The sequence below is a fragment of the Lepisosteus platostomus genome, chromosome 3 (assembly GCF_059453375.1).
Source record: "Lepisosteus platostomus isolate fLepPlt1 chromosome 3, fLepPlt1.hap1, whole genome shotgun sequence".
Taxonomy (NCBI): Eukaryota; Metazoa; Chordata; class Actinopteri; order Semionotiformes; family Lepisosteidae; genus Lepisosteus; species Lepisosteus platostomus.
Window position 1 is genome coordinate 17,895,544 of NC_142613.1, and position 15,501 is coordinate 17,911,044.

General features: G+C 35.4%; 1 protein-coding gene across 7 annotated transcripts in view; it reads right to left on the reverse strand.

Moving 5' to 3' along the window:
- LOC148674558 (serine/threonine-protein kinase MRCK alpha-like) overlaps positions 1 to 15,501 on the reverse strand; it is a 199,312-nt gene that overhangs the window by 109,537 nt on the left and 74,274 nt on the right. For all 7 annotated transcript variants that reach the window (XR_015935340.1, XM_088624780.1, XM_088624779.1 and 4 more), the window contains exons 3-4: positions 12,148 to 12,231; positions 3,590 to 3,685 (exon numbers count right to left, since the gene is read on the reverse strand). Coding sequence is in view for 6 of the 7 variants with exons in the window: in XM_088624780.1 (XP_088480906.1) it covers positions 3,590 to 3,685; positions 12,148 to 12,231 (180 nt within the window). In the remaining variant the exon portion in view is untranslated. The remainder of the gene's footprint in view (positions 1 to 3,589; positions 3,686 to 12,147; positions 12,232 to 15,501) is intronic.

The following is a 15,501-nucleotide window of genomic DNA, read 5'->3' on the forward strand; positions in this document are numbered from 1 at the left end:
TATTATTTTTGTGTTTTAAAAACAAGAATATGTTGCCATTCCTTTTTCACTAACACATAACTCAAAGGTTAGGGATCAAACAACGAGACATGTTTTGAAAGCTGCACTCTCTTAAATGCCATAGTCATTGATCATTGTTCACTTCTAAGGGACCATGTATTGAAATATCCAGGAATACGTTTAAATAAATAAATTACATTTCTGTTCAGAATACTAACTGAATGTATTACTATTTACATTAACAATTCAGAAGCTTGGGGTTAATATAATGAGTTGTTAATGGACTAGGAGAATACTATGAGAGTGTTACTGCAGGTCAGTGATATTGAATGTTTTAAGGGAATGTTTACTCCACATGTGCTTCCAGCTCCTTAAATGGCTTAAATATTTGACTAACTAGACAAGAATAGTGCTTCTTTCAAACCTTTAGAGCATGCATTTTTAAGTCTCTGTGTCAAGATCTTATTATATTAAATGTGTATTTGACCAAATAATATATTTTATTAAGTAACTTAAAAGTCTTAACGTAGAACTAAATGGAAACAGGCCTGTATCCTTCAAGGACTTAAACTTGACAACTGTACTCTGTATATAGGCATTATTAAAATACATTTTCAAAAATCAAGATGACATTGCCCCACCATGCTCACTTCTTGGCTACTAGCTGATAACCCATTTCTGCAACCTCCTGTCAGTTTTTTCTTGGATGCAGGTCTTATTTTAATTCGTTTTACTCTTTCTGCCTGCTGTCAAGAGGTGTATGGGAGGATCAATGAAACAGCATATATTTATTGCACATGCGCTAAGCACCGTACTAACACACTAACTCTTATTCCTATACATTGTATCTTTTGTCATTAAATTTAAGAAGTCTTCTCAGTAGCCAATCAGGTCAGAATCACTATTATGGACAACAGTGGAAAGTGCACAACAGCAAATATAAATTATACTGTACAGTATAATGTTTATACCAGTAATTCAGTTTTATTACAGTTTTTACATTTTGCACATCTAATCCTCTACATTGTGGAAAAAAATGTTTCAAAGCTTCATTAGTCTTCTTTTTATTTGGAAGTAATGATTACTATAAAGTAAAAAGAATGAACACAAACATCTCAGATGTCGCTTCTAGTGTTGGAACTAGAACTGTGGTCTACTGCAGCATAAATTAATCTGATGACAGCATTTTCAATAGTTACAAGGAGTCCATTTTAACAGTTAATTACAGTTGCCAAAAACTATTGAAAAAAATGTGAATGTTGGCACTTAGATTGCAAATGCCACGATGAATAATTGTTAATAAAAAACAGATTTAAAAAGATTATTCAAAGCTGACTACAGGGTTGAATTAAAGGGAAGCAAATACGTATGCATATTATGCACAATAAAAAAGGGAAAAAAGTCTTAAAATCAGGAAGTGAAGAGAGTGGAAAAGCAAGACTTTAATGTGATGTCCGCTGGAAATATCGAACATATTTACATCTCAGCTTTATCTAATTAACTTCAGCTACTACTTGTGATTTGAATGAACTTTATTGTTATATTCTTTTTAATCAATTCACATTATTTGGCAAAGGAACTCCATGGTGACAATTATATTACAAAATTCAAATTCATTCTTAATAAATGCAGATCCCACCTTTGTAGTAAACTTTATGAAGCCTCTACATTTTACATCTTAATGTTTGTAAAAAGCCATTCCTGTCACATTATTAACGATGAGTCCAACGAATACACATGTCCATTTTTGCTAAAATGTTTTGTCCCAGTGTTTTCCTTCTGTTTTGCCCCATTGCTGTCTTCATCAAGATCATCAAGCCCATGGAAGATGGCTTTCTCTATTATCACAAGTCACATTAAGTGCAGATACTAGAGCTTATGTTTCTTCGGTAGGGCTGGTTTTCTTAATTATAAATGTATCCATCTCTAAAAGACATTGCTCCTGTTGGTTGATTCATTGACAGCAGTGCACAGGCACCTTTTAAGATCAAGGTCAGTTGTTTATAATTGTTAAATTATAATTCAACCGAATCATAATAAGCTTACAGTCAGACAAGCTGACTATGGAGTATGGGACAAGACATAACAGTTATTTATACTTATGTAAACACAGTCCTATGGTAAGCAATCAAATGCGCACAAAGTAAAAATATATTTACCCCTGCTCTAACAATGACATCAAAAATACTGGGAATGCTTAAGCATATACAGTTTGTTGATTAAAGTCCCAAAGTAGTCTTCTCCGTCTCCGTTAAAAAGACACAGTACGTTCAGGCTGTATAAGTATGATATGTCTTCAGGCTAGGCGTTTGTCTGGTTTATCTTGCTTGTACTGCCTCCAGAGCAGTATTATATATCCTACAGCACAGCGACCAGAACCAAAACAAAATATCTCAAAGACACCCAAGTCACACCTGCATGTTAAATATTGCATTTTTCAATACACTCAAATATTTTATTTTGTATTTTTCCCCAAACTGCCTAAGGTTTTTAAGAAAGTGATGAGTCTATAGGTTACCACCCTACCTGTCTCACATATGACTTCCTCCAGATGAGCACCCATTTGATATAAAATCCTTCTTGCATTTTTAAATTATTGGTATCACCCACTATTATATAATATGTGAATTTGAAAAACAAATTAAATCCTATATATCTGTTTAAATACTTGATGTATTTTAGGAAGAACAGTGCTCTTCTACAAGTCTTTGCCAATATGGCTGGTTAGCATGCTCAAGAGCCTTTGTACAAAAAATGCCTTCAGTTCTCTGTGCACTTCCCCTTTGTATGTAGGTATTCCCTCTTCTATATATTTCACTGTTGAGTATGAAGAAGTGCTTTGGGCAGCATTTGCAGATGCTGATTACTTGACTTAAATGCCCTCATAGTCTTCACTGGTTGAGATTAAAAAGGTTCAGTTTTTAAAGTCTCACACTTACCTGGACTGATCTGAGAGCTGCACAATCTTTTTTTGTAATGTGCACATTGATATACAGTGCCTTGAAAAAGAATTCAGACCCTTGAATACTTTTGCAAGGCACTGTATATATTAGTTCAGGTGGGTAGCTTTGTCAGCATGCGTAGGCTGCAAAGGAACACGTAACAGGTTTATTCAATGCTGAAAAGAGAAGAAAGAAAACACAACGTTTTGGCTGTGGAGCCTTCTTCAGGTGTGAGGGGTCCTTCAGGCTCACACCTGGAGAACGCTCCACAGTCGAAACATTGTGTTTTTTCTTCTCTTTTCAGCATGGAATAAACCTATTACTGTATATATTATATCAAGTACATGGCTGCACAGACACGACAGGAGTATGTCTTATCGCTATTAATTTGGCCTGCATTATTCAAGAAGTGAGTGTCTATTCAAAACACCAAGAATGCCTAGATGTTACACTAATACCTTTCAATAGTCCCAGGTTTGACTGTATTTCTCAAGACAGACCTGTACAGATACTCAACAATCCTTCAAAATTTCAACATGCACCACAGTACTTTGCAAAAGCAAAGTTGTGGGAGCTGGAGTAATTATAAAATATACTTTTCATCCTAAGCATTCATTTGACATTTAAGTCATATGTAATTTACTCACTAAGTAATTTTCATCCTGGAAGGCATAGTGCAAAGTTGTGATCCACTGGCTGTCTCCGTTTACCAGTACGTCTCTCTCTTCCCGAAAGCAGGCCGTCTGAAAAACAAAATCAAAATGAGTCATTTTTTATTTTAAAGACTTTTATCGCTTTTAAAGACTTGCAGAAAATGACATTTAATATTAGAATAAGAGAAGAAATGTAAAATGTCTGCTCCACACATAACTATTACTAAGTATCTATCATTTTTTATGTATCCATCAGGGAAAACATGCACGAGGTCCTTTTAGGTGAAGTCAGAATGGATGTACCGTGTACTCTTAAAATCTAGGGTCAAGTTTGTTTAACAGAGTCAATTCACATTAAATAAAATGTATATGCTGTTTGTGTATTTTAAAGAGCTTTTTGTTTAGTTTTACTGTTATCATTGGTTTTTGGACAGTAAGCTATAAATATGAAACAATTTGAATATATCTTTATAAATTATTGTATAATTTGTATTAAAACCAATTATATTTGAGCAATCAATAAAACCTCAAGAAATGGCCAACACTTACCCAGGCCATGGTACCGTGATAGCTAATGGTACACTTCATATTACAAAAACATTACTGTAAGCAGCTGACAAAATAACTGCAAGTAGAAGAATCCGAAAGAGCTCCACCATTAAGAAATACGCTATAAGAAGAAAAAGCTCTTTCTGGTGGTAAAGAACTTTGGGTCATGCAGTAAAGCTAACACCTACTGAGTGCAGCCAAAATATATGTCAATATACTGCATACTGAAACTGTTAAAAGTTGTAAACATATAATTTACATATATTTTTAATTTAAAAAATGGATCCTAATAGGATGTCACAGAAGTACTGTGTGGAACAAGGATCAGATAAGACCAGCACCGTTAATGTACTGCATCTTAAAATGATTTTTGGTTTTCATATATATTGTAGTACATACCTAAAATACACTTTCAGATGTTTCTGTGGCCTTCTCATCCAAATAAGAGAAGACATTCAGAAAACAATAAAACCTCTTACTACACTTGATTATATGACCTAATACCAATTATACTCAATAAAAAATACCTACTACAGCAAACTTTAACTAAAGATTAACACATTATGTAAATGGGTATTATCTTTGTTGCATACTAAGTACAAATGTTTTTTTTTTATATAATTGACTGCATTGCAGGTCATTACCACTCAATAGAATGGTTTAAACCAGCAATATTTAAAACTGAGAATTTTAAATCATAATATATCAATGGCTATTTGACCAGTGAATAAAGCTCTTAAATTATATTAATAACAGCAATACCCAGGGTAACTTGCGTGGTACAAGTTCCATTGTTATATTTTATGCTTTGTCAAATTTATGTATACTCAGTTATCTCTTCTTCAGGGAGTGATAAGCACAACATGCGTTTCCCCTGAAAGCAAAAACCACATCCAATAGTGTATGTTACAGATTTAACTTCAGAATTTATGTTCTCATTTGGGAGAAATGTGCAGCCAAAGCAATGCAGGTCAGATCTAGCCCTTCACAATGAAAGATTCCAGCAGACTGAAGACTTCATTGTTATGGTATGTTTTTGTAAATGGTGCTAAATGGAGTTAAAAATGATGACCTAAGAAGGGCCTGACAGAATAAAGACAGACCAAAAATTGCAACCATTTCTGAGCTCAATAATTTTAGTTAATTGAAAAGTATGCAGTACTGGACAAATGTTTCAGAAAGCTTGACAAACAACGAGAAACATATACCTATAAAAAAAAAGAAACCGAAAATTATTTTCTTCAAACTTAATCCAATGCAACAATCTAATAACTACGTTTCGAACACAGCTAGAACAATCAGGTGGTTTCTCAGAAAGTTTTTTCGTTGTTTTTGATTTTTTTTCTCCTTTTACACAATTTTATCTTGGGAATTTCCAGGCTGTTGTAACATTCAGGTTATCACAAAAAAATGTAACACAATCACAGGAGAAATATAGACAACAGTTGCATCCTGGGCCTTTACACACTCCAGACCCAAAGCGTAAATGGCAGAATTAATGGCAGAGTGATGAGTGGTACAGCTCCTACTAGTTATGCTGTAAACACAAGTTAGTTTTTAAAATACATTAATAGTGTTTAATTCTTGCTTCTACAGCATATCACATATGTAACAGTACAACACCTCATAGCTTAGTAAACTGACATAATTGCAAATTACATAACCAGGGTCCCAGTATATTAGCGAAAACTGAATCTCCTGCCTCCAACCACCTCTTCTTTAATTTTTAAGTTGTCTGCCATATTTTTGGGGATGGTGTACATTTCTAGGGTGGTCTGAAATGGATTGGATTGGAATGGAAGGAACTGGAGTCAGCCACTCCCTGCTCTCTCTCCAATCAGGAAGATATTACAAAAATCTGACTTGCTAGCAGTGGTTAAAATTGCTAATCTGCTGAAGCAGAGAAACCAGCAAACACAGCTGGTGAGAACAGAGATGGCAGCAGCAACCGTTCAGATTGTGGGAATGGTGGAAAATCTGAACACCCAGACAACCACTATTCAGTGACTTCTAAATTGGACTACGTCCACGAAAAGCAATATGTATAAAAACATTCTGAACATAACATAACAACCCAATCGAATCATTGAATGTAGCTCTTCCTGGGCAGTTCCCAGGTTTGACACAAAAAGATTTCCTCATTGGGAGAACAAGCAGGAGATTTTGCTGTCCCTCTTCCAAAGGCAGAGCCAAACCCTGGACTTTTATTTTCAGATTTCTTTGGCACAGAGACAGATGGCTCTTTTTGAAGGAAAGAAGGCTATTCTGCCCAGCTCAGTCAGTGGAAGGATACAAACATAACAACCCAATCTAATTACTGAACAAAGTGCTTCCCGGGTGGGGATATATGGTAGTCACTCTTCCAAAGGCCATGATAATTTTATTTTGAGATTTCTCTGGTACACAGACAAATCAGTTTGAAGAAAGCCAGGTACTTTGGCCCTGTTCACACTGGGTTTTTAACAGGCATGCCTTTGCGGGACTATGGACTGAAGAAGGGGGGAATCCGCTTTAGGTCCTCTTCAAGAGAACATATGTTCAGCCTGGTGCAGGAGACAGCAGAGCACCAGATCCTACCAGTATGCATGGAGTAAATACAAACCTTTTTATCTTTTCTTTCTTTTTTCACCCTTTTTTAAGTGGTTTAATTGATTTTTGTTTGCATGTGGGATGCCCACCCATTCATCCGTTTGTGTATATCTAATACAGAATTATAGAGGAGCCAGAGCCAATCTCAGCAAACACAGGTGAAATGTGGGATGTCTCCTATTTGCTGCAGTCAATTATTTAGGAGTTATTGTAGATCTTCAGCATCTCACTTTTCAGCCTTTTATCATTTTCCCTATTTCCCTCACCAACAGCAGCGCCTACCCTAAGTATTTTTATCATTTACTAATATTTGTATGCATGTTAAGTTTCTGTGTGAGAGTACTCTTTTGTTGGCTGGATTGTGGGAAAGGTTACTAGTTCTCTGCTAAAGTTTAAGATTGAGGAGTGTAATTTCTGCCTCTACACTTGTGTTTTACAGATGGTGTGCTTTATCTTAAGCCTTATCTTATTGTTCTGTAAAAGGGACCTATAGTGCCCCATGGGGGGCAAGGTTGTGTACAAACCCAATACATAATCAGTTTGATATCAGTGATAAAACAATGTAATTACTTCTTCTATTTATGTAGGTATTTGTTTATTTACTATTTCCTGTGTGACTGTTATGAACAGGGTCATAAACGTTGCACTCCATTTCCTGACTATATCTGGGATGATACTAATTCTGCCTACAAAAACGTAATCAAAATGATCCACTTAAGATTTTATCTCATGAAGCACATTTTTACAGTAGTTCACATTTGGTTGTTTTTGCAGGATAATGACTCTAAATCATTCACAGAGTCAGAAATGGATCTGGCTGGTCTGTTCACAGCTAAAATGTTATTGGTGCTGTGTTGGGAGTCTCCACATTCCCTCTTCTGGTATCTCTGGATCCCCGCCTGTCTTGAAATTATTTATGGAGCACTTGACTGCCAGGAGCCACAGTGCCAGTGGGAGGCGATGTAGGTTGAGAGTGCTGCTGCTGATGCAGTAAAAGTCTTGCTGCATGGGGATTCCATTGTAGCTGTCTGACCATTCTTTAAGGCAGAAATCTGGAGGGGAGCAGTGCTGAGGGGAATGAGTGAGAGTGGTTAGTTCAAGGTGTGGAATGTTTTCTTTCTTTTTTTGCATTACATTTAACTGCATTTGCAAAAATAAAGCTATCTTTTTTTAAAATTGATTTCGTAGTTTTTTTCTGTCTCTCTTACCTTTACTCCTTTTTTGCATTAATGGCATACTTGTGTTTTCTAAAAAAAAACATTATATAACTAATTCTTATCACTAACAAGGATGGATGAGCAGAAGCAACAGAAATAACGAAAGCAGGGACATTGTGATTAGAATATGAAAATTATTGATGTATACCTTAAATTTTTAAATGTAAGGTTTATGATTTCTGATAAGCAGACTAGAAAGGAATGAAGCAGATCTCACAGATGGCACCCCAGGCACAAATGAATTCAGAGTCAAGGGAAAAAGGGTTGTCACACTGCAGAAACAGTGGAATAATGTCAAAATGTGTAATGTGTAACAACAAAATTGAGTCATTATAAAACGGATTCAAAGAGTGAGTATAATGTAGTAAAGATGTACCTCAAAAATGTATTAGTACCACCAAGAGAGGGGGAAAAATATTGAAACACAAGCAGAAAATAATGCAAAACATTTTTTAAGTACTATAACTTTGTATTACTACCAAAGCTTACATTTATTACGCTATTACAGGTGATTCGTGATAGAATATTAAAAAATAATAATACTTCCTTACACTTATATAGCACATACAGTATACACCCTCCACTCAAATTGCTTTACAGGTAATGGGGACTCCCTTCTATGGTAAGATCGTGTGTTTATGACTGTACAACAAAATGAAGAAACCCCCCTATACAGCCCACTTGTTTCCTGAATGGGAGCTCTCGGCAGCTTCCCTAGGAATTGTTTCAATGGATTCTGAAGCTACACATTTGAGAGGGCTAGGTCTAAGAACCTCTATGTTAATCCATTCTAGAAGTCTTGGACATATAGTATGAGAGACTCAGCAGTCAGGTGGTTAGTCACTATGGCATATTCCACTTCTAGAAAAATCCAGTAAGTAAAATAACAAACTCATATGTCTGTAAATTTTAGAATAACACTGAATAGCTCATACTTTCTTGTCCCTAGAGAATTATTCATTTTAAAAAACACGATTAAGACAAAAATAAGAAAAAAGACCAATAGAATAACAAGCCTTTTATACTGTATAAGAATCTAGGTAGAGCTCATACAAATATCTTTATTCATGTCATGCAAGCAAAAGGATAAAAGGAAAACATGGAGCAGTAAAAAACAAGAATATTTTAATTTTAAAAATTCTTCAGTCCATTCACATTCATGTTTTCAGTGAAATTACTTGTGCTATGTTATAGCACAATACTGAATGGGCAGCGCTATTAATGACTGTTAAAATCCATTTCCTACTCGGTGCATTTTCAGTGAAAAAACTTGGGTTTTGCCAAGAGAAACCCCAGCCAGTTCTTTCCATTGGCACTAACGTCAATCTAAAATTGAGAAACCCATTGGGACAGCATGGGAATGAAAGAGGAAGTAGTGGGGGGTTCTGAAAAATACACCAGTGTTTCTACAGCTGTTTAAATTGCTGTAATGCCTGTTCACATCTTGATAAGCTTGTTAACTCGCAAGTAACTGGTCCACCACATTTACAAAGTTTCAAAATATCAATCCATTTGGTGCTTAAGTAAATTCCAGTGACTGACACTCAAAAATGACAACACACATAATTTGGCCTCCAAAGAGAATATGTCTATGGTAATTGAAAGTACATTTTTAGGCTTCGCCTAAAAGTGTAATGGAAGCCTACGATGGCTAAGAGAGATTTATCTTTTTATCACATTTGACAAGGCGGCAGAGTACAATGTTACTGAAGAACACTACAAAAATAGAGAAATATATGGGAAACCCATCAAAGCAACATGTAACCAGCATATTAATTCAACTGTTACAAAAGATACCAAATCTTTTAACAACCTATATTTTAGCTAATCTGCAACGTGGATCACATAATGAACAGACATGGCAACACTTGTCCACCAGAGAGCCATTTCACAGTATGGAGAAGTAGCTTTTTATGCTCATGTCCCATTCTGTTACACAGGAAAGAAACCAAACATGAATACAGTGGTTGATAACTTTGACAGCCTGATTTAATACAACTTTAAGATTAGCAAGCATTTTCTTGGCTGTGAAAGAGTGGTGATTTATATTGCAGTATGTGAATTTGGCATAGGGAGTGACTTGTTTTACTTTTGCAAGAACACCTCCAGATTTACCAGTCATGGCCTGAGCCTTGTGTCAGGGCAATTTTGCCACCGTAGTCCATTGTTAAAAATGAAGCTGTCAAGTTTTAGAAATGTGTCTTCTGCTGCAGCACGGGTTGCCAAAGTCTCACAAAAAAAAACTTCCTTTCATCATATCTGCTTCAAACACCACGTATGTAAGTAATTGAAAAAAAATCCTCTTTACAGTTTCAATTTGCTTTTCTTTTACTTAAAAAGACGTATTTAATTTACCTTAATACTTAATAAAGGAATAACACCCAAATGTTTGACAGCTTTGTCTCCAAGAATGGACTATATGATGCCTTTTGCAGCAGCCAGGACACGAGTCTCACTTATTGTATGCACACTTCCAGTCTGAGCAATGCCCAATCTTTACAGGATGCTTCTAACTCTTTTGCATTTGAATTACTTAAACTGGTTATTGATTTCTTTTAGAGAGCTCAGCTGTCTTCGAAGAAATTAACAGGTTTATCGTTGAAAAAGATTTTATCTTTAAAGAAGGTAACGCCGAACAACTGAAGGTTTCATGCAGTGACGTGATTGTACAAATGTGCGTTTTGGCAGCACTACTCCTGATAGTTGACATTGGATCAGTATAATTAACATCATATTCCCCAGATATCCCCTTTTGTATTGGTTTTCAATGTTACATTCTCCTCTGCAAATCTTTCTCTTTTCTGATAAAAACACACACTGCAAACATGGAATCCCTAAAACTGTTTTGGAGAAATCTATTCTATGGTGGAGTTACATTACCGTAAATTAAAATGGCCCCACATTTATAATTACTATACTGACTAATTTGTTCCAGTCACACAAGAGGGTATTATAAAACAACTATTTTATTGTGTTAAAAATATCTTGGGGGAAGGTAACCATAAAAATATGTAATGGGAAGACTTATGTATTTATAATGTAACCACACAGAAGCATGGTCTAAACACATTATTTGATTAAAAGTAATTAGTTCATGTGTGCCATTGGTGGTAGACATACCCACATCTAAGGAACCAGTGCTATGAATTATCCAGTTGCATTATAAGTCAATTCCAAAAAGTTGTTTTTATTCCTTCTCTTTTTGATTTGACTCATTTTTAAAGGGTACATTCTCAAAAAAGTGTTTGCCTAATGAAACAAGTGTATTGTCACAATTATACAGTGAAAACAAAGTCTCTCCCTTTCAGTTATAGAGTACTCTAACCTTATTATCACAATAGTACTAGTACTATTAGTAAGCACTAGTAGTAAGCACAGTATCACTTTATTAACTTCAATTTCAAATGTACAATTACAGATTAAAAGCAGAAGTAGGCATGTCCTTTGTGTACAAATCTAATTAACTTTAATGTTCTTGTTTAAATGGCTAATAGGCTAGCCTACTAAGAATCTAAATCTGTGCACATTTTGTTTACGAAATATTTTGATAATCTGGAAAAAATTAAATTACTCTCCTGCTCCAAAGCCAACAAAAGCAATACTTACACTAACAATTCAACATGGGTCAAGAGGCAGTTCTGCTTTACAGTGATACCCAGCAACACTGTTTATAGAAATATGTATTAATCCACTTTATCCAAATCAGGGCAATGGGGCAGCAGGAGCTTAATCCCACAAGCAATCTACACAAGGCAAGATACACCCTTAACAGGACACAAGTCCATCACAGGCCACACTCAGACACACACACCATGCGTGTGTCAACTGGGTCAATTTTCCCAGAACCCAACAAACCAACTAGTATGCCTTTTGACTGTGGGAGGAAACCAGACTACCTGGTGGTTGCCCAAGCATTTACTGTATGGAGAACATATAAACTCAACTCTGAAAGCACCCTACTTCCGGAATTGAACTCAAGGCCCCAGCGCTGCAAGGCAGCAATGCTAACCAGTGTGCCACTGTGCCACCCTGAATTAGATGAAGCAGTTAGAAAATAGGTGTAATTCATTCAGTTTCAAAATTTGAATTTTCTTTGTAACAAAAATTAATCTGAATACCTCTTCAGATTAAACAACAAATGAAGCTGGAAGGAAAAAGAAAAGAAAATCAAAGTCAGATGTGAAAATCATACAGCACCTCAGCTCTCTTCAGCATCTCCCACTTGTTGAGAATCTTCATGGCAAACACCTTGTCAGCATTCTTCACCTTGACCACAGCAACCTAAAGCAAAGAGTCAATCATTAAAAGCAGAATTCAAAAATCAAGTACAGACTACAGATGAACAAGTAGTAGGTTTATTCCATGCTGAAAAAAAGAAGAAAGAGAACACAACGTTTCGACCGTGGAGCCTTCTTCAGGTGTTCCTCACCTGAAGAAGGCTCCACAGCCGAAACGTTGTGTTCTCTTTCTTCTTTTTTTCAGCATGGAATAAACCTACTACTTGTTCCTTTGCAGCCTACGCATGCTGACGCAGCTACCCACCTGAACAGACTACAGATGCTGTTTAATAGTGATTTCTTGTGAAATTCCTGACAGATGATCAATCCTGTATATCTCCATACATAGAAACTTGTTTTATTTAAAGTAGTAATTCACTTTTTAGTTTTAATTGCAGTATTCAGATCAAAGAATGTCAATTCCATTATATCAAGAATATTAATAAACGATTATTGACTATTTGCATGATAAAACAATAGACACTGAATCAGCCAATGGAACTGCATTAGCCTATGGCTTCATACATGTCAAATACCAACTGTTAATTACTTAGAAGGATTATGATGGTTATGACAGGAATTAGCTCAGATAGATCCCTCCTTTTTTAAAGTTCTCTCTCTGACACCTGCCTTAATTATTTGTTGATGTAAGGCTATATACCTTGCTTCTGTTGTTGGTTTTTTGGTGCCAGAAAAAGTTACTATTAATCTGACACTTAGGGTGGCAGGCTTGTCTGGGCACCTTTAAGGGCTTGAAGGAAGCATGCATCTCAAAGACAATTTTTTACTGAAACAGCATTTCCTTGTCTACTGGCATAAAACATTTCTGCGGGATCTATAATCACTCTATTCCTTTTTGACAACAAGATTTAAAAGGCATAACATTTTGGAAGAAGAATACAAAATACCAAGCTAAATAGTGCCGGTCTTATGCTAAAGAGGCTTTAGAACAAGGGAGCATTATGAATACAAGCAGGTGAGGTTATACTGCAAAACATGTCAACAATTAACAAAAACCCCTTTCAAAATTGTAGATGTTTTTGACTGCATGGGATTACTTTGAATTCATTTTTATGTTAATATATAGGAACACCCTTCATAAAAACATTTGCTCTGCCAAATTATTTTCAAAAATAATTAACTGCCCTGGAACCCATTGAGAGTTGTCCGGCAGAAATGCAAAATTATGTTCAGAAGATACCTTTAAGAACACTGAGTGATCTGCAATGGAAGAGTTAAATTGTTTCAGGAAGAAAGAGTACATAAATAAAACATCTCTTTGATTAAATTGGTTTGGATGTGCCAAATAGATACCGCATATCAAAATGGCTACATTGTATGGTAGATATATTTCTGAAGCAGTTTGTAGAAAGTTCTTAAGGCTTTAGAAAGGACATGGCCTGGTCCTGAATCTTAATCCAATGCATTTATTTTGAAATTGGAAGTGATTTAGCACAGGTTTAACAATGATGACCAATGGGATCTTGTGATGAATACCCTTCATTCTGAAAACTACAAAGATCTAGGCCATTCCAGAAATCCAGTTCTTCCTTAACATTAATATTAATTAGCCACTTGTAAAATAACAATACTACATTTCCATCTCCTGTATTCAAGCTAATGAATAGTCACATCCAAAATAAACTGCACCTACTGCTCTTGACTCCCCATCCTAATCTTGATGTAACTTCTAATAGATATACACATTGAGCTGGGGTCTCCCTGATTGAGCAGGTTGGAAAAACATTAATAAGCCACAACGATCTAGACACGAATAAAAATATGCTATAAAATGAAATATTTGTTTTTAGCAGTGTGTCTCTATAGTTATGCAAACCTTTTAGTTTTATACAACTGCTGTAGATTTGAAAGCCTGATATTTCAGAACAGAAAAATCAATAAAGATATAGTCATTAATGGTTTAATGTTCTACTGACTCTGTACAATACAAAGGCCGAATTCCTTTAATATGGACGTACCATATGAATACTTTTCTAATAACATGCAAGTACATATAAGCAACATACTTGTAAAGTTTGACTGATGTCCCTTTAATAGTAATATAACAAATCCATGATGCATATGAAGAAAAGGTTAACTTTCAGAATTTCATTTTTTGAACTTTTAAAGTATTGGTCTATTGCATAGACAAACTTCAAAGTAGTCAATTCGGACAACAGGTAGCTCAATGGAGAAGTATGATACCATCTTCTGAGACAAATACATTAAAAACAAAGGAGGAGCAAGTTTACAGTACGTGTGCTGCAAGACCAAATGAGGAACCTAAAATGTAATTAACAGCATAGGTAATGGTACAGAAAGTCTTTTTTACTGAACAGAGAGCTTTTGGGGCATTAGGATTCTAACCTAATATTTGCAGCCGGGACCATGATAATGAAGAAATGGTCCTCTTTCTCTCTGCAAAATTGGTTTCTCATTCAAACATTTCTAGAAGAAAGTGGGAGATATATTGACTGATTTACATACGATAAACACATCTCTGATAGAGCCGTTACAAAATGTCTATGGATTCCAGCAATTTGACCATGTAGTATTTATCTGTAGTAATATTTGTCTGTAAACTACAAGTCAGTATGCAGTGTTTCAGAGGGGAAAAAAAGTGATTTTTTTCATATTTATAAATTGTCAAAAAGCTTCTGAATGCGAAAAGATCGCAAGAAGAATATTTACTTAAAAGAAAAGGCTGATCGTAATTGTGCCAGAATATTTATTGAAAATGTAAAAACAGATACTAAATACTCAACATTTTCAAAAACAAGGCAATACAAAATTAAAACAACAGACAAATCAAAATAAGCTCAGCTTTTCTCAAGCTGTCATCACACAGTGAGCTGCAGTTTAGGCAAACAGTGCTTATCTTACTGTCTGAAACATTAAACTTTAGACTTCAGTACTCATTACTTTCCAAATTGTGATTACTTTCAGCAGTGTTAAGAGGTTGTACTATGTTTTGCTGGCACAGGACTATAGAAAGCAGAACACTAATAAAAGTTTAAAACAATATTTTTACTGTGCAGTACAACCCTTGGGCCTCATCTTCCATATTCCTCCATTTACAGAAACCTCAGCTTCTGACATTTCGTCTCAGGAAGTTCTTTCAGCCTTTCAGAGCTTGCCAGCTCTGAACTAAGGAGAAAACAATCCATCTGGAAAGGTTCAGAACACAGATCAAGGAAAAAATCTTCTTTAGAACCTGACTTGCAAACATAAGATGGTTCTTAAACAAGAGGAGGTATTTGGCACATTCTAGCTC